This window comes from Ciconia boyciana, chromosome 2 (assembly GCF_034638445.1).
Source record: "Ciconia boyciana chromosome 2, ASM3463844v1, whole genome shotgun sequence".
Classification (NCBI taxonomy): Eukaryota; Metazoa; Chordata; class Aves; order Ciconiiformes; family Ciconiidae; genus Ciconia; species Ciconia boyciana.
Window position 1 is genome coordinate 118,603,421 of NC_132935.1, and position 20,249 is coordinate 118,623,669.

General features: G+C 39.4%; 1 protein-coding gene across 2 annotated transcripts in view; it reads left to right on the forward strand.

Moving 5' to 3' along the window:
* The window catches only part of MYRIP (myosin VIIA and Rab interacting protein), a 223,514-nt gene that overhangs the window by 153,943 nt on the left and 49,322 nt on the right, over nt 1-20,249 (forward strand). For both annotated transcript variants that reach the window (XM_072851423.1, XM_072851424.1), the window contains 5 exons: nt 13,661-13,797; nt 15,476-15,556; nt 16,183-16,280; nt 16,608-16,688; nt 18,283-18,432. In XM_072851423.1, coding sequence (XP_072707524.1) covers nt 13,661-13,797; nt 15,476-15,556; nt 16,183-16,280; nt 16,608-16,688; nt 18,283-18,432 — 547 coding nt within the window. The remainder of the gene's footprint in view (nt 1-13,660; nt 13,798-15,475; nt 15,557-16,182; nt 16,281-16,607; nt 16,689-18,282; nt 18,433-20,249) is intronic.

The following is a 20,249-nucleotide window of genomic DNA, read 5'->3' on the forward strand; positions in this document are numbered from 1 at the left end:
AAAATGTGCATTTTAAATGCAGTGACTATGAAGTTGGTTTGAAAAAAAACCAAATTATTAAAAAAAGAAGGGGGAAAAAAGCATGCCCTCTGTGTTTTAAAGGCTTAATCAAAGAGAGCTCCACTCACAAGTAGCACAACATACAGAAGGCTCATTTTCTGCAAAAGCAGAAGTAGAATGGTAAGGAACTTAGGAGGCATGCACTGTGTGCTCGGGATGCTCACTTGCACACAGCAGTAGAGAGGAACATTGCACAGCATCAGATACCCCCGCCCAGTCCTTATTTGCCTTTGATCCGTGCTGGGAAGAGCTGCTGAGGTGCAGTGGTTGACTGAGGCGACCTTCTGGGGCTGGCCAGCTATTCCCCATCTAGCCCATTTTCCACTGTAATTCAAAGAAATCTTGCTTTAACTGCTGGATAAATGTCCGAACCATGTCCGGGTAGTTTGCTCTCTGGGGAGTGCAGCATTACTCTGTCTCACTCCTCCTCCTACCACGACGGGTGGGTGGGTGGCAAGGAAATACTTTCCTTACACCTTCCAGCTAGGGACCTGCATGGGACTTGGATTTGGAGGTGTCATCCTCCTGCTAGATAACACTTCAGTGCCTCCAGCTGAACAACGTGTTTCTTAAGCTGTTCTGTGGCTTGTGGAGTTGCAAAGCTACAAATACGTGTCATCTTAGAAAGGGATGGTGGAGTCACTGTGTGCACAGCTCCCAGAAGAAAACAGTGCAACCTAGTTTAGCAGAAGTTGGGCTTATGGGATGAGATAACCAGTATGAAAGATGGGAACTGAAATCGCATCTCTTCACTCCCCGGCAAAGTTTTAAGGGTTTTGGCTTGTTTGAATTCTTTTTTCTTTTTTTCCCTTTCTTTTTTTAAATAATCTTGAAATGAGCCCAACTTTCTCTTTGATTGTACGTGGTGATGATTCTTCTCGTCTTCACTGGCATTTCGGAGCTGTTTGTTCACAGCTTTCTCCCAATATAAGAGCAGAAACAGACCTTAAAGCGGAGGATTGTTGTCTTTTTGGCGTTCTTGAGCTCTATATTAAAAGCCCTGCGTATTTTTCTAATCAGGATTACAGAATTAATTTGCATGGTTTATCCTCTGGTATTTTTTTCTGATGGAGCGGAGTTTGTATTTCTTTTGTGAAAATTTTTATGCTTCATCGACCTTCCTTCTTTTTGTTGTTCAGCTGTTTTTCAAGAATCTGTGGATTAAAAATGAAGTGTCCAGAAAGAAAAGCCTTCACTTAGGTAATTTGAATAACTAACTAAAGTGGCTTTATGTTCTGTTGTTTCATTTGGTATCTGCTGTGGTAATGGAAAACATTTCTCCTGTGGGTAAACGGTACATTTATTCGTAGCTATTTATGTTCAGTTGTACTTTGACTGGAAATACTTTCATTGCATTAACATGAACGTAAAGTTCAATGACCAAATGTTCCTGAGAGTGTTTTGATGTTGTTCTCTGCATTCTGAAGTTTATTTACATGTGATTTCTGTATGAATTTTCCTTCACTTCAGTGGGTAGGTGCAAAGGATAAATTTGTAGTAATAGCACAGCAGGAAGTGAATGCCTCTCCAATTGAGAATTTATGACTATCTCTTGCTGTTGTTGTTTCTTAAAGAAAACCAGTGAGATGTATATATTTTGAGGTACTGTCAGCATGGATTTTTGTTCTTTTTGCCTGTCTTCTTTCAGAAATCTGAAATAAAAATTACATTGATGTATTGTAGCAAGTAGAAACAAATATGACAGTAAAAGGCAGTATATCCGTGTTCAGTGTAGCTATAATAACTTGCTTTGATTCATGTTTATTTGTTTTTTGCTTCAACATGTTGTGTGCATGTGAGTGTTATAAATTTAGTAATGATGCAGTATCGATTAATTCTTATGATTTGCCTGAAAAACTATCTAGTACCAGATGACCAGGATATGGAATTTCTTTCCTTTGAAAAATATTGAGATACTGAAAATGTATTTTACTGCAAATTAAGATAGAAAAAAAACCCCAAATTTTACATGAAATGAAATTTCTGGGGAAAAAAGGTATTCAGATAAAGTGAAATATTTACTTTTGCTTAAGGGGGAAAGATTTGTTTCAGTGGTGATATTTTTATTTGTATATTTATGATTTTTATGTCATGAAATAAATCCTATACGTCATATACAAATGTCATGAATGTATCCTGTAATTTAAAATTTCCTTGTAAAAAGCACTCTGAAGTGAACATGTGGAATGTTCCAGTTCGGCAATATTTGAGTGTTCCAGCTTTTACAAAGGCATTTGGATTTGGACTTGTTTTGATTTGTTTTCAAATAGCCAATAGCTGCTTATTTAATTTTCATCTGGGTTGACAGGTAGTATTAATCAACTCTGTAAAGATAAGCATTTTAATGAAAGGCTTAAGAGGAAAATACTTGGCAGTGCGGTGAGGAAGTGATTTCCAGGCATTAAAGGAAGCACCTAGAAGGGCTGAGAAAAGAGGCTGACAAGTTCTTGGGTTCCATTTACACCCTTGAGATGAGGACTACAGGCCATTTTTGGCCACTGAATGATCCACAGTGGCTGCAGTAACATCTGGGGCTTGTTACACACCAACCTAGAAATGAAAGCAGGAGTAAAATGAAGAGAGATGGGCTTTTTGTGCAGGTGGGGTAGAATTGGTACAGATATGATCATAAGGCTTCTTGTGAATGACAGGCTTCATGGTTTTCTTATCCAGCAGAGTTATTTGCTGGTTGATAAGAAGGTGTAACAGCTGAGTCCCTGGATTTCTCCCACTGAAGTGACATTTTAGCCCATTGGTGTATCTCCCAGCTAGTGAGGACATACACTTTAAACCTCATTTCTGAAAGTGGCTTGCATGTAATTGTCAGTTTAAAGAAAAGGTGGAGTGAAAATACCCTTGACTTAGTTCAACAGGATCTTTCTTTTTGAAGAGTTGGTAATTTCTACGCTGCGAGTCTCAGCAATACTTTGATGGATGTGTGACTCAGCATTGCATAGCCCAGATTCGAGATCACCATGGCATATCTGGTGCTCTCAATGGGATCTCATCCATAGGGTCCACGCTGTGCTACGTCGTATCCCGACAGTTATATTTGGCTTTCTTGAAAGAGTACTGGTAAGGTCTCAAATTACCTGTTCTGGGATCTGTATTTAAACAAAGATATAGACCACTTGGGTCTTTTTTTCCTTGTCCCAGGAAAAAGCAGTGGGAATGATCAGCTGGCTAGAAAACATGATCTGGGATGAAACAGGATTCTTTAGCCTTAAAAAAAAAAAAGGAAAAAAGCAAACATCTTAAACTGTCTTGTTTACATAGAAACAAGGAAGATTTGGCTTAAATGTTAAGAAAACCTTTGAATGTTAGGATAGGAAACCACCAGAGTGGATGGCGTGGGGAGCTCTGCAGCATCGCTAGTCATTAAGAACAGGCTAGCTCTATATCTGCTGGGAGTGATCTAGGTATTGCTCGTTATGTGTGGGGGCAAGGGGAGCACCTATGTGATCCCATTTCTTTCACGGCCTAAGGCTCTGCCAAAGTGGCTTGAAAGCAGCAGTAACTTTACTACTGCTCTCTGCAAGCTCTCTGCAAGCTCCCCTGCAATGCAGCCCTTTGAACTTTTAGGTTCAGAAGTCAGCTCTGAATAAATAAGCATCAGTCAACTGATGCTCACTTTACAAACCAAAAATGGAGGAAGAATATTCGCTAATGGCTGTAAGACATGGCAAACATCCTTATAAACATGTTGTTATGGCAAAAGCTTATTAGCTCTTGCTGAGATACTGTCAGGAGCTGTATTGGATATGGCTTCTCACATCTTTTACTGCTGGTAGATGCCTGAAGAGAGGTCCTGCCCCTTCTTAGGTCATTGCTTTAACTGCCGTTAACTCTCCATGGTCATGATTTCACCCCTGGTGTTTATAGTCAGCTAAATTAGAGTGGACCACGGGGTTTGAAAACCCTCTTCTTTTTAAAAATTGACTTTTATAACTGCTGCAAAATCTGTATTTCCACTTGAGTTACCCTAAAACACAACATGCTTCCTTGGGAGCAGCAGGTTGGGTTAATATGCCAAATATGTATTTATTTATGAGCCAGAGGTTCCTGACATACCGGCTCACAGGGAAAATACAGGGCAAAATAGCTCAGTTAAATGCTGACATGTTCTACTCTTATGTGTGTTTTCCTATTGGAGGATCAAGCCGTAACTCCAGTTATACCCAGTATTGTCTCAGTGTTTTCCTCACCTGCTGAAGGACACTTACCCTCTGTGGGGAACAGACCTGAAAATGGTCCTCACCAAATTCACACTCGCAGCCTTCATTCACAAACCAGAATGACAGCTTTGTGCCCAAGTTAAGCCAGAAGACTTTTTTAGCCTGATCATTTTCATACGAGAAGATTAACTCGGGATGATGTGCAAAAACCACTGAACCTGACCTACGTCCAGCCACTACTTGTTCAAATCTTATCCTTTGCAGAAATCTTAAAAGGAAGGTGTCTTGTTGCAGTAAGCCTCTGTCAAAGGAACCTCTTTAATTCTGGGGAAATGGAATTGGAAGAATGTACAATTCAGAGAAGATCCAAATAGCTTCATAGGAAAAGTAAGTTAAGTATGCAGATGACTGACAAAAAGGAAGGAGGATGAAGTGATAGAGGTGTATGCACATAGTGCTGCGTAAGTGAAAATCTATTGTTAGGTGGCAGCATGGGTAGGTATAAATGGCAAAAGGGTGTAAATCTGAACCAAAGGTGGCATGTCATGTCTGGCATTTCTCAGGGAGAGTTTGTGGGCATAAATGCTCTGACTGGGTTACGGGAACCATCAGTGGTACATAGCCAAGTTTACAGGTTTGTTCACCTCAGGTCTAGACCTCTTGTGTTTCATGGGCTTGACTTCGGCTGAACTTGTCAGTTCTGGAAGATCACAATATACCCCTGAGCAAACCCAATCCCTACCCACCAAGTTATTTGTCACTGCATATGGCCAATGTTTCATCATTCTATGTAATGTCTGTCAGCAAACATATGCAAACATTTATCTGCGGTATAGATGTAGTCTCCAAGGAATGTTGCTTTGCTAGTTAGGGGTTACAGATTGGCTAATAGGGATTACAAAGTGCAACTAATCTTTCTTTTTTTTTTTCTCTTTTTTTTTAATAAAGCATCAGTTAAGTCTGTTATTTTCTTCAGAGGGACACCTGTACCTTCTCCATTCTTGTTTTCAAAAAGGCTATTAGAGGCAGATGTTTTACTCCTGATTTCTTACATACTGATTACTTTCCAATAATTAAATTATACATTTAAAGATCAGCAATCTCATGGTTTGTTTTAATGTAGATTAGATGATCAAGCTACCACTGGGAGTGTGGGTCACAAATGCATGTGTGGCATGTAGCTGTGGACTCTATCATCAGAGAGATTTGAGGAGGCCAAAAGTGTGCCTAGATTTAGGTTAGGTATAGCCAAATTTATGGAAGATTGGTCCTTCAAAGGGTGTCCTTTGAGGATGGTCTGTTGTAATGTCAAACATGGAGTCCTGAGCTGACAAGTGCAGGGTGTGTCGAAGGCAGGGTCACTCCACAATTGCACCTTTCCTGTCATCTCTTCCCTAGCATCTGCTGATGGCCAGAGACAGAGTAAGAGGCTAGGTGAACCTTTTATTTGAACTAGTATGGCTCATGATCTTATTTTTATGAGCCAGTAAAATATTTTAAGGGAGGGTTACGATCACTCACTGTGACCTGCTACATAATGTAGCAACTGATTCCTGCGCTTTGGCTCATGCTGCAGTGAGCAATCCTTGGCATGTTCCAAGGCTTGGTTTAAAGGGCCCCAGTGGTAGACGCTTTAGTACTTCCTTCAATAATCAGGATTAGGTGAACTTGTTACAAGTTTTGATCTTTCTTCCTTTCAGAAAGTATATCTAGTTTTTCTGTATAAAACCTACTCTGTCTTCCTCCCACATCTAACTTCTTGACTGCTGATTTCAAAGGTAAAGGAGACATAGTAAGCACATTTGAGGGCTGCACAAAAAGGGTTGCCCTTTTTTTCCTCTGTGCTAACCTTAGTTTATTACTTCTTGTATGTTGCTCCATGTTGGAATTTAATGGCCAAAACTGGGGCAGTGAATTTCTCAGTGAATGGTTGGGAGGATGCATATTTCTAGGAAATGCCTTATATAGTACAATACTGTAGGTTGAGCTCTCTGAATAATTAACATACTGTAGACTGCAGTGTGATTACTGGGCCAGGTTCATTTCTGCTGGCACAGGAAAGTCATGATTTCACTGTGTGGGACACAGAGAGTTGTTTTGTTCCACTTGTGCGAAAGATAGACAATGTTTTCACTGGGTTGGACAGTTTTCTTTTTGGGGTAGATGCTTTGACTTGAGACTGTTTCTTCTCTGCTGTTACTTGGATGTTGCTGACCACTGAGCATAGCATTCATCATGCAATGCTGTAGCCTTTCCTGTGATGCATTTGCACAGGTCAGTGTGCCATGCTTTCATGTGTCACAGTGTAATCCGGGTGCAGCCCTCTGCTGTGGCTAATTGGAGGAAGAAATTTTCTGGAGCAGCATTTCTTAAGTGATGGGCGATCTGCAGAATGCCATTAGAGGAAAAGAAATAGGTTTTCAACTTAAAGGTTGGGAAGGAAGTGTCACGAAGAGTTAACAGTGGCCTCTTGGGCTAAATGTTAAGGAGCTGTTGTTCTTGAGGCATGAACAACTGCCTTTCACAGGCAGGGGATATGATACGTGCAAAACAATCACGGAAATATAAGTCCCATCTTGGAATGACATAGGCTTGGCCAAAGGTTGGTGTACAGAAGTTCCTGTTCAGGGCTTCAGGGGGCTGAACTTTCTCAATTTATTTTTTTTAAGTCTGATTTTTAGCAAACTGAGCGTTGGCAGGTTATTCATGTGTGCAGTGTTGCTGTGCTATAGTAATGATTCATCCCGAAGGGAATGAAGGTGAAGTTGCATTCTTGAACCTGGAAGTGTCTTTGATTTCACTGAAACTGAAAGGAACTGAAATACTTTAATTCAACAATTTATAAAGAACAGTACTTTACAAGCTCTAAAACATCAGCCCAAGGGAAAAAGCAAATATTGCTATAGGCAGAGAAAGACTATTTCAGGATGCTGAATTTGAAGCAATTTTACTCTAAAACTGAGTAAATAAGAAGTGACAGGCTAAATCTTAATTGTTTCTCTGGGCACCAGGCTGAGGCCACTCAGTGCCTGGGAAATGGAAACAAGGGCCTTGAGCTTCGTATTCTGTGTGAGGCCAGTACAGGGAGAGAGCCCGTGTCAGGGGCCCTGTGACAGACAGTGTGCCTGAGACGGCATAATCCGAATTAGCTGGAGTTTCCCAGAGAACTGATGTGTGCATGGCAGCAATGCAGCCGGAAGGTGATGGACGTGCAGCTCCCCAGGAGGGGCAGGGCTTCAAGGGTGTCGGTCCTACAGCACCGGTCACCTGCCTGTGGGGAAACATCATGGTTAAAGACAAGAATATTTAACTGCAGCATGCCTCTGGCTCCTGCCCAGCAGTGTGGCTAAGGAGTTTGGCTTTGGAGGTATCCTGTCCACCGGTGTCCCAGCTCTGGCATAGCTCAGCCAGCAGTTTTCCTCTGGCTCCCAGCCCCTCCATCTCTTTACTCATGCCTGAGCCTCTGGGCAGTTCAAGGAGCCTTGGGAGTGCTTTGAAAGACTGAAAACTAAACATTGATGTTGCTTTTCCACTAAAAATTTAGCTTCTAATATTTCTTCAGTTTGATGTGGTTGTGTTTCATTTTGGAGTCTCCCACAGAGCAACAGTTCTGATCTGGGGATAGTCCTGTATTTCAGAGGTGAGTTTGTTTGGCTTTTTAAATTTTCATTACTTAATTTTAAAAAATTGTCACATCCACAAAAGTAAAAAGGTCCAAGAATTGTAAAGCAGCTCCCTTCCTGAGTTAATCTAGCGAATTGCTGATCTCAAGTGACCTGAGGTTGGATGTTACACTAGGGCATGGCACAGCAGGAGAAGCACGGGGTAACAATTTTTAAAGCCAGATAAAAAGTTCTTTTCAACAACTGTTTTATTTGGTTTCTAGTGAGCTTGATTGGTTGTTAGCTGATCATTAGTCATCTGAGAAATTCAGGGCTGCATTTCAGGGCTGAATAGTGCTGATACCCATTCAAGAATATTAAGCAGCTGTTTAATGAAGACCTTTTTTTATGATGGACATTACTTTAGTGGGTCTGCTACTGGTCCTTTTTATTATTTCCTGTTTTACAAAGTAAGAACCATGGGGAACATCTCACAACTAAGTTATAAAGCCCTGAAAAATTGAGTTTATAATGAAAGTTGCAACCAACCTGTGAGTCTGCTACTAGTAAACGCAGTGGTAATGCTGGCCTAATTGGGGGGGATGGGAATGAGTTTAACACATTTAAAAAAAATAAACAAGTATTTGAAGAAGCACCTTTTCCTGTCAAAAGGAAGTATAAAAATTATATTTAAAGATATTACTCTGTGATTATTACACTGTCATTATATACCTAAGGGTCATAAGGTCAGATTTCCAATATCTTAACACGTTGTGGACCATCGACAGAATCAGTGTGGCTGCAGGGAGGCAGTAGTGTCATTTAGCCTACAGCATGATTCCCATTGTTCTGGTAGAAAGATGGCAAAGGTTACAGATGAGGGGAGAGGAATCAGCCTCGGGAGGCTCAGCTAGCAGCTGGGGCTCCAGGGGACACCTCCACCTTGAATGAACGTAAGAGGCTCTAGCAGGGTGGCATGAAACTCATATCTAACATTTCACAATACATATATGGAGGTGAGCTCAGAAATACAAACTGTTTGGCATAACCATTTGTACAAAGAGTTGTTGATGTGCAGGTGAAGTTTGTGGCCCTGATTTTGGAGTCAGATTGAAGGACTAGAAGAGTTTACTGGTGTGGCTGTTGGCATAAAGCTATGGAAGATGCGCAAAGATAGGAGTGGAACGCTGAAAAGGAGTCTTCAGTTCCCAGTGCAAGTCAACAGCAAGGAAACTCCAAGTGAATTATGTATTCACTCTGACATTTAAATAATGTAAGTTCAGATTTCCAGAAGCACCTCCTGACTTACTGAGCTACAGTCTAGTTCCTGTAAGTGACAAGTTCTTCTTGTGGGAGAAAACTTCTCACAAAGTTCATGGAAAAATGTTGTTGTTATAAAATGCTTCCTTGTAGTTCAGCTTGCGTTATGAGTAGAGATTAAGGTCATGAACATTAAGTTGGTACTACCTTTTAGAGAAGATTTATTGCAGAAGCTTCATATTGCCTTTAGACCAAGTAAAACCTCACAACTTTTTAGAAGAAAAAAAAAATTAAAGTGGTAAATCAAGTCACTAAACAACCTCCTCTGTGTTAAGTAGTGAATACTTGTCATCATGCGTGAGTGGCATCTTTCACGTGATCATCTTGTGATCATCACTAATCATGAGAGAGATGGTTTATGTCTCCACTCCGCAGCACAGCTGGTGTACTTTTTTTTCTCAGAAGGCTAAAAATTGAGTATTTGGCTGCTGCAGGTGAGAAGTGTACTGAAAACCGCTTGTGAAGATTTTAACTGGCTTATCCGTTGCTCTTACAGTGCTACTTGATTAAGGCAAACATATTGCTGCACTAAAAAAAAAAGACTGGGACTTTATAATACTTGTTCAAGTTTTAATGGTATTAAACCAAAACTGTCTGCCTAGCTTTTACACTTTCTAGTAAGGCAGAGTTTTAAAATCACAGTATTCCCCTCTGCCAAAAGCACATCAAAATGCAACTCAACTCCATGGCAATATAACATAAATAATGTCCTTAGCATTTAAAGCTATTTAGCAATAAAGACATAGCAGTCTTTATGGAACAGAAAGAGAGAGAAATGGCTTCAACAATTCCTGATTCTTTAAAATGCATCCAACTAATATCCTTTAAGTGTGAACTTTCATTTCATGGGAGAACTTGCACACTTTCTATTAGAGGTAATAAGGAAAGTGTTTCATTTTAACAATTTAATGCTAGTGCTGTCATAGTTTTTCATTATTCTGGACTCATGGACTGCTTTTGCAGAATACAGCTTTAAAATACAAGTCAACATTAAAGGATTTTGAAATAAGGTGAAAATGCTCTTATTTCTCTTTCTAGTGGGTCCTTTATTTTAGTATCTATAAGATACTAAACTACTCTTTTCTCCAAATCCTCTCTCCCCAGGAGGAATCAGCAGGGACATTGTGACTTATTTGAAAATTAAGAGGCTGAAAAGCTTTAGAGGAGGCATTGTAATCTGCTATAAAATGTGTGCAGGACAGAGGCATAGATTTGGGGTTGTTGGTAGCTCTCCAACACAGGAGAGAAGCATGAGATTATTAGATTACTCACAAAATGTTAATCCTGCAGCAATGAGGAAATTAAAAAAAAAAAATCCTAATCCTTGTGTTTACACCAGATTAGCCAGTACAAAGAGGCAAGCACCTCTTCTTTCATTGTTGCTTTGAGATGTATAATCTATCTTTCTGACTCTCCCAAAGTTCACATATGGAAAATGTTATCATTACAAATACAAAGCCTGTCTCTAAAATTGTGTTAGTTGCAAAGCTATGTCTCACCTCATTAAAAAATCAGTGCTGTTAGCTTTCTGTTTTTACAGAAACAGTATTGATCAGACCCAGAAAAACATGGTAACATGGGGAAAAAGATGGGGAAGCAGGCTTGCAGTGGATCCTATCTCTCATTTTTCCCAAGTTGCCAGTCAGCATTCATAACTGACTATCTTAACTCATACGGTTTGTACAATGAGATAGGTGACTTTCTGCTTTTGGTACCTTGTCACTCAGTCTGAATATTAAGAACTGCATCTACTTGGCTTCCAAGAAGATAAGTTTAGCATTTTGAGATAGTGGAGCTGAGGTTGCTTGGTAAACATGCTAAGGTAGTTGGTAGGGATCTTGAAAGCCCTAAAGCAATGTATTTGAGGACTGACAGTGCTGTGAGTCCACCAGTAGTGACAGTGCTATTTTGTGGACAGTGTGGAGAATACTGTGTTCACTGGGCAGAAGAGCATCCTTCCTGACCAATGCCTCCTGCTAAGCCTCTTTCAACCCAGTCGTGCAGACTTAAGTTTTATCCATCATAATGATTGTGACTCCATGCTATTGACTGAAATCTTACACTCCCAGCACCTGTAGAAACTCAGTGGACAAAAGTGAATCAAATTCAGCAAGAAGATGTAGTGTTGTTCCTTTCTGATGCAGTTTCCATGAGACCAAATGGTTCCTGCCCACGAAGAAGGCAGGTTCTCAGAACACCAAAGAATTGCAGGTTTGGGAGAGAAATTTGCCTCCATTCACAGATTCATCACTTGTGCCAGCAAGCCAAGCCCTGGTCAGTGGGTCAGGACTTGGACAGGCATCATAACAGATTTCTTGGTGGGAGTATTATAGGAATTCAGAAATCCTGTACTTCATAGACAAACCTAGGCATGCTTCCCATTGCTCATGCTCTATCACCAGCCACCTGCGCTTCATGAGATGTCAGTCATCTGTGCACCATGTGTAAGGACATTTTCCAGAAAAAAAAGGATTTTTGCCCTCATCACGTTAGTGATATTTGTAGAATGGTGAATATTGGAACTAATCAGCCTCCTGGGAACCATAGTTAGGCTTGGGATATTACTATGCAAACAGACAGTAAAGGGCTAATACTCTTACGTTATCTGTAAACGTCTCTCCTACATCTAACTGCTGACACAGCATACAGAAAAAATATGCTTCTGTACACTGTGTGCTTTTTCTTCAGTTTTTGTCTTCAGTAGAGTAACTAACATAACTTTAAGGGTTCACAGTTTGAATACGATAGGCTTCATTGATTTTTATTTTTGATTTCCTACTGCTGGTGTTTGCTATTAAACACTTTCCAGTGGTGACAGAGAAGTGGACTATATCATAATGTTCTGCTTTACATGAAGTGGGTATCCCTTTTTAGCAATATATTGAAACTCAAAAAATCCAGAGCCGGACTAGAAGCATTTAGTTGAAACCCCAGGCTCAGCGTATTTGTTTGTTATCAAGTATCTCCTAAGGTTCAGTGCCGCATAAGAACTACATTGCTAGTCTCTCAGTAGGTGAGATTTTATTTGCTTATGAAATGGTATGTGTTAAACAAAAATTATGGATTGTCACTTGCTTTGCACTTTATAAAGAAAAGTCTAGAGTGCCTGAAAGAAAATCTAAAGGTTACATTGGGGCTTTCATTTTATTTTGTTTTTCACCCATGACCCCAGGTTTAAAAAACAGAATTAAATCATCTGAATGTCTTCAAGTCTGGAAGTGCTGAGAGTCCAGCACTCCTGATAGTAACATCATTCCTTTAGGGGTTCATATATTGACACTAGACACTAACCTTAGCCTTTTGGTTTCTAAAATCTTGGTGTTAAGAATCATCTGTTTGCTTAATTATGTAACAAGCTCCATAGGGCTTCTAGTTACAAGACCCCAATTTTTATAATTATTACAAAGAGGACATTACCTTTGCAGCCTATACTAAAGACTGTTTTATATGAAATGTTTTCATGTCCTATAAAAATATCTTGGTTCCTGCAATGTAAGTGCAGCAAATTAATTAAAGATAAACTACTGTGGCAATGTGCAAAGGATCAAATGAGCTCAAATAAGGAATCAAACACTCAGAATTAGTTCATGTTCACTGGCTCAGACTTATTTCTCCTTACTGGAGGCTTTTGGGTAAGTCAGCTTTAATTTACAGGTGGGCCCCTAGGATCCCCCTCTCCAAGACTCCTTTGGTAGGAAATGTATGGGTCCACTGTGGGTTACCCTGCAGTAACCTGTCATTGTGTTGCCTGGGAATATGGTGCAGGTTGTCTACCACCCACTACTGAAGTAACAGGTGGAGCAAGAGCCCTCTGCCATGTGGAAAAGAATACAGAGTTTGACAGTATCTCGTGGCTTTATAAAAGTATATGAGCTCTGGGGACAAATCCATTAGGATGAGCTATTGATGTCGGTGATGCTTACTTTGAAAGTTAGAAACCAAACTGCAGTTGTGAGTCCTCCCCCCCAAAAAAGGTGGTCTGCCTACCATTCTTTGCTCATTCTGCTTTGAGGTCCTCTAATTAGGCTTTGTCTACTCCATTGGTTTCCCCAAATAAAAGCAGTGATATATTTTTATGAAAATGTTATTTTTTGTGGTGCATTAATGGGCTAATGTTCTTACATTATCTGTAAATCCATGTAACTAAAGGCTATTTTTAAAACCTTCCTGTACTGTTTGAAGGCTTGTTTATATTTTTCAAAATGCTGTAGTGTTGGCATTATAATGTAAAAGGAGAGAGCACCTCTTCTGATAGTAGCAAGACCAAATAAAACCTTGAGTAATGTGAAGCAGATATTTGCTCATGAGTTACCTTTTTTTTTTTTTTTTTTGCCTCAGTATACTGGACACTTGGGAAGTACAAACAGTAAAGAAGTGTTTGGAAATTAATACGTCTATGCTCTGAGGCCTAAAAGATCCTTTTTTACATAAAAGGATGGTAAACTGTTTACATTTATTTGTTGTAGAATCGTTCCAAATATGTAGTTTATTTTTCTGTTTTAGGCTCCTAAGGACCCAGTCTCTGGATTGGTACTATAATAATGTCAAAAGCCGCTTTAAGTGTTTTGGAAGTGCCAAAGTCCTGAAGAACTTATACAAGAAGCATAGGCTGGAGAGCGGAATTTGTCCTGATGTAACAGGTAAGAACAGCTGTGTTGATTTCTTATTAGTTTATCTACTTTAACACACAAGCTGAGACAATGGAAATTCTGAGATTATTTCAAAAAATACTTTTTTTAAGGCTTTTTTTTTTTAAATAAATACCTCAGTGGAGAGAAGAAAGAGGTGAAGTGTCTAGAGAGCTGTTTAAGAATTCAAAGAACATTTAATCTTAATTATGCCAGTGATGCCGAAGAACTGTTATCTTCAGTCCATAAAGTAAATTGCAGTTTGTATTCTAGCCCGTGTTCCAAAATGCATCACAGTTCTGAGCAGTCAATGAATGAGAAATAATTTTGCATTCAACATTCAACCATGGAGCACATTTCCATGGTGTTTGAAGCAAAATTTGGTTAACATGGGATACATTCAGTATCCAAGTTGACCAAAACTTAGATTGTCCTCACTTAGAGTTTTGCACGCTTAAGGATCTGAAACTGGCCACATCTTATCTTTGTATTGATGTTTGTAAATGGTTAAGTATGATTAAGTATTGTAAATGATTAAGTATTGGCATCACCCTTTTAAATGAAAAGACACAATTCTCCCTTAACTATGGTGTTACAATGCATCACCCCATAAGAAGAGCAATTGGAGATGTAAAATGGGTTCTAAGAAATGGCATTTGGTGTCATACTGGTAACTTTAGCAAATTACTCAAAACACAGCTAGCTGAATGTTTGAAATTCCATTGGATTTATTGGACCAGATACTTTCCTAAGGTAATTATTTTGAAATTTGTACAGAGAATGTAATTTTTCTATAGTCTTTACTTCGTCTTTTTCTGAAATTATATAGGATGGTATGCTGAGTAAAAATTTTAGGTGTTTTCTATGAATATTGGCATAAAAGCTTCTAGGGAGAAGTGACCTATGCATTAAATTCTGCTTTATTAGTCTTTTTGCTTTCTCTGTATCAAATTCTTTTTTCTAGAGAAGATTCCTTAACAGTTGAGAACAAATATGTATGAAGACAAGAAAATCCGTGTCAGTGAGGACAGAAGTGGGATAATGGAATTAAAAACTGTGGGGATAGATCCTTCAGAACTTTACTATGATGTGTTGCCTTTACTTAAGCCATAGCCTCACTGAATTTGTCCTTGAATGGAAGTGTGAACAATGCAATGAGGAGTCACAGTGGCATGTGCACTATCTGTGAGACCTTTCTAAGGAAGGCGTTTGAGTCTAAATGTCATTGCTAACTTTCTTCTACTCTCCGTGTGACTGTTAGGTAAACCTTTTGTTCCCTTTGAAGATAAATACTTGTATATGTATCTGGGTTTTGGCTTATTTATACAGCATTGCCCTTTAAAATGTAGAATCTATTTCAACCCCAAATGTCATGTTAAAGGCAAATTCCCTGTACTTAACTTCTACCATGTAAGTTTTATACCTAGTAGCTTCTTCCTCTCTCTCTCTTTTACTGTACGAATAGTTTTCTCCATCCAAAATGAATGAGAGGTCTTTCATATAAAGGCAGTCATGTTTTGTACAAAAGTTGCTGCAGTCATGGTTTATACAAAAGGTAGGAGGAATCTTCCGGTTATCCCTCTTTGTGTGTGCTGCCACCGTATCTTGAATGAATATTCTAATCTAATAATGTGTCTGCTGATAATGGGTATTTCTTATACTAATGCATGGTACTGTCTTTTTTGAGCAGAAGGAGGTTTTTTTGAAGGAAGCTTTGAAAATGAAGGAAGCATTTGTGGCAGTGACTCTACATTCTACCAACAGACAGAAGGTATGCTGCTAAAAACTCACTTGATTAAAACACAGTCCTTACACTTTGAATTATTGGACAAATAGCCTAGAGTGCTGGTAAGTCTTGTTCACAGATCTAACAATCTTTTAGCTGAAACATTTAGCAAGATACTAAAACTCCTTTCTATACCAGGCTGGGATATCTTGCTTCAGATTGTATTCGCTATATAGCTACTACACGCTTATTCTAGTGTGATTTTCTTAATGTTCAGTTTTTGTTACTTCTCTCCCATTTCCTTTCCTATGCTTATATATTTTTTTCATTCTCTTTCTTGTATTCTGTTGGTGTTCATAGGAAGTTTACAAATCTTCTTCCTATTATTTCCTCCTAACTATTTTACTGGGTTCTAAAATGAGCAACATAAAAATACTGTGTTTTATTGTATTTAATATTTACATTTAAGAAGTAACAGAGAGATTGAGACAAATTTCTCTGTCTTAAGGTGTTTATTTTACTGTGCATAATTCTGGATTGAGGAAGTGAACTTTGTCATGAACAACCTAAGATTTGAATATAAGTCCAGAATATGAGTCTGAATTTTGGAGCTCATTATGCAAGATGTACACATATAAAGAACATGGTGGTTTTTCTTATTCTTCACCTAGGACATAGCATGATGGATACCCTTGCTGTGGCCTTACGTGTTGCAGAGGAAGCAGTGGAAGAAGCTATTTCTAAGGCAGAGACCTACAGTGACAGCCTGGTAACATTTAAAAAAAAATGTATTAATTTAAATAGAACAGTTATGTTTCTTTTAATTTGGATAGTGGTGCAAAAACAAGTAGATACAAAAGAAAACATAAAGAATTAGTGACTATCTCATGCTATACCTAAAGAGTTGGGTGTCGGTTTTATGAACTTGTATCTAAGATGCATGTTGCATTTCAGAAGGTGACATGCAATGTAAGTACCTGTAATTTCTTCCCACAGTGCCAATAGGGCATATTACCCATTTCATGATCTATACCATTTCTGTGGAAAGGCTGCTTTTATGCAATTTTAGCAACTACAGGTACCCATTTTCATGCAGGACAAGCAGAACGAGGCTTGTTACTTGCAGGAACACAAGGAGGACCTCATAGAAGAGCTGGCCACAACCATCGTGCAGAAGGTATGGCATGTATTTTTTCCCTAGTTTGTTTAATAGCCAAAACACAATCCTTTAGTGTGGTGAGCTTTGACTCTGCTAACAGCAAAAAAGATGACACCAATGTAGAAAGTAGAGTAAATGGTAAGTTGCAACTTCAACTATCACAATATAGGCTTAATCAGCTACATGTGACACAGAGATCAGTTTATAAATCATCTTAATCCAGTGCCTAAACTGATGGCCTACACCCTCAGAGCTGAGAGGTACCACTCCCTCAGATCTGTGATATCCTTGCTTGGAAGAGGAGGCCCCTGCTCGATGGAATTTTACATCTGTACTTCACTTCCCAAAAGGCACGAAGTTTCCCAGCGTAAAGTAGTGTGGCTCTTGACCATACCAACTCTACTGAACCCTGCATCTGCAACACATACAAAGAAAACATCGATCATTAAAACAGAATTCTGTTAATGATGCTATGAGAGAGACACCCAAAAAATCACAGAACCCTCTGTGTGTCTGATTTAGGTGTCTTTTTCTGGAAAGCTAGTTCTTCTCCCTGCAAAGCTCGCAGTTGGCACTGACACAGCACAGAAATGGAGGGCTAGTGGGAACAAATACCACTTGAGTTTGGACAGTCTGGAGCAAGGCAAGACGAGCATGAACAGAGTGCTACTGAGCTCCTGTGATCAGTAAAGTAACCACTCTGCTAAGTTAGTCTCCCTCCATGTGAGCTAAGCTAATTACCACATCTGTGTATGGGATATGGCATTTAACAATGTATGGATCACACACCAGAAGAGGAACATGTTGCTTATAAGGCTGTCAAGAAAAGCCAGAAGAGCAACAGCTCTGTGGAAAATAATCTGCCTTCTTTTTTAATAGGGATGTTAGAAGATTAATTCTGCTTATCGGATCTTTGATAGAACAGAGCCTATCTCAGCCAACCCTGAATTGCTACCACTTTTGTCAAAAGCTGCCTAACAAGATCTTTTCTGTCATAGAATAATATTCTGTAGATATTTTAAATTGGAGTCAGAAAAGTTGTGGAAATTAAGTGTAGCAGGATATAATCTGTCAGTGTAGGGAGACAGGTAGTCTATATGATCTTCTCTCTCTCTTAAGACAGTGTAGATTTTCAAAAACAAAAATAGTGCCTAGACACCTAAGACCTCTTTCTTTTCAGTAGAAATGTGTCTAGATGTCATGGGAGCCTTTGAAATTCCCCTCATATCTAGTATTTTATGTTTCTTTGCAAAAATTCTTGTCTGAGAAAATACTTGACACTTAGATGCTGCTAATGTTTAAAGTATTACTGTAGGAACAGGTTTCTATGTTTATTTAATTCACCTCTGATGTTCCTACAGGCATTGATTATGATTCATTGTATCGATGCTTATGTGCTTGCAAGCAATATGACTTCAGATGAGAAGAAATGCATGCAAGTTGTCAGAATCATCCTTGCATGAACTGGAGCAAAAGCAGAGGAAAACTCAAATGTTCTTCCTAGGCAGTTTGCCTTGAGACAGGGTTAATGTAGTTTCTCTCCATACGGCTCAGTATTTTCCAAGCACCCTTTTTTTCCTCCCCTCCCACCCCCTGTTCCCCTACCTTACAGATTATAAAGAAGCAGAAAAGCAAAACTGAGCAGGCCGAGGCTGACTTTGAATGGCCACCATCCAGGAGCAGTGGCCTGGCATCTATTGCTGTCTCAGATCAGAGTATGCTGACTTTTCCAGGGAGCCGCAGGGGGTCCTACACGTTATGGGTGAGTGACTTAGCACAACTATTGATGTTTTCTGCTGCACAAAACTGGAAGATTGAAATCATAGATAAGTATACTTACTGCCTGGAATGGTATGTAGAGACTTGCAGAGAACACACATTAAACCTGTGTCTGGATAAACAGTCGCTCAGTTGCTTGCTTTCCTAGCACATCATGGGCCATGGAAGTACATCACAGACACTGTGTTGTGTTGGTGAGTGTGTTGGGGAGGACTAAGTTTGTGATATGAACAATCTTGCTGCTTGATTTGAATGCTAACAGGACTCAATGCCTGAGTGTTTATTCCTTAAAACAGTTTTTATGCTCACTTAGCTTTTATTGGGATTTTTGATGAATGTTATATTTTCTTTTGTACAATGTTAGATTTCTGCAATTTTTTTTTCTCCTTAGCCATCTTAAAGAAAACAGCCACCACCAATGACAAAAAAGTAAACCCCACTGTAGAGCACCATTTATGTCTTACACTGAAGAGTATTTCCTCCTTCTTTCACTTGTTTCTCAGCACAATGCCTTTAGCTCCTGCTATAAAGCTGAAGAAAATCTGACAAGCTGCATTAGTAACATTTTAAGAAGAGCAGCAAGGGAAAAGAAGTGAAAATAAGCTGTAGGCTTGGATAGGCTTTTTCACAATTGGAGAGTGAGGACAGTGACAGATGAGTGCCAGTGCATTTTGATAGAGTGGTTTAAGCTGCTGCTCCCAAGTGTCCTTCTACTGCACCAGTAACCGCCTCTCCCCCACTGAACAGAGCCACCAGAATTGCGCATGTGCTGTGCCTTAGTTCCCAGCTAAGTTTGCTAGCTTACACTGCCAGTGAAAATAGATTTATGCCAGAATATAAGACTGTGGGCCAGAATTGCTGAGATACAGACTCACATTCTCGTCCCCCACCTATTTCCAAATTGAAGGAGTAATGCCTTTAAGCTGCTGCTGTTAACTAAGTGATCACAAGTCAGGGTGAGCGTGTTTAAGCACTTTGCTCTGTAGCTCCTAGGCAACTTGCTTGTGGAACATAAGAGCCAGGAGAGGGAGAGTTAATTTTGTGTCTGACTCAACTGAATTTTCTTTCTGGAGTTTAAGGACAGGACCTAGGGGAACATGCTGTTTAAATCCTCAGTTATTACACCAGAAGCCTGTTGTTGTTCTGCATTTGGAGAGTTAAGCTTGAACTCAACACATTTTGAAATTCTGTTCTGAAGTAACAAGTTTTAGTCCCAAATTTTCACCAGAGGGAGGCTCATTGGTCTGAGAAATAGTAGACTTTGTGAAAAATATTGGAGTAGCAGAAATGTCACGCTAAAGTGAGAAAAGCCGCACTGAACAGCTTCAAAACTTCTCAGCCATCAGTCAGTACTAGAGATCCAGATGTGTACAGTCCTTTATAAGGATTTTCTACCTCTTTACAGGATTTTTCACCACATTTGTCACCATTTGGTCCAATTGTCTTCCCACAGTGCGTTAAGGAACACGAATTAATTTGGCCATCCAGTCTGGATTCTCTCACCCCTCCCATAAATTCAGTTTCTGCCTTTTGCTTTGATAGGGTTATTTTATTGTTTTCTTTTGTCCTTTGAAGTGTGCATGTTTTTATTTTTGCTTTGTTTTGAATAGAGAAGAATTTTCTTAGTATAACTAGACACCCTTGGAAAGGTAGCATAGCTCCAGTTGCTCCTGTAGCTAACATAGTTGCAATTATGTTAGCCTATTAGGCTAACAGAAATAAAGTCATGGAAGCTCTAACAGAGGGTCTACTGGAAAGCATACTGAAAGGCAACTTGTGCAGAGCAAACGTAGAGCAGTT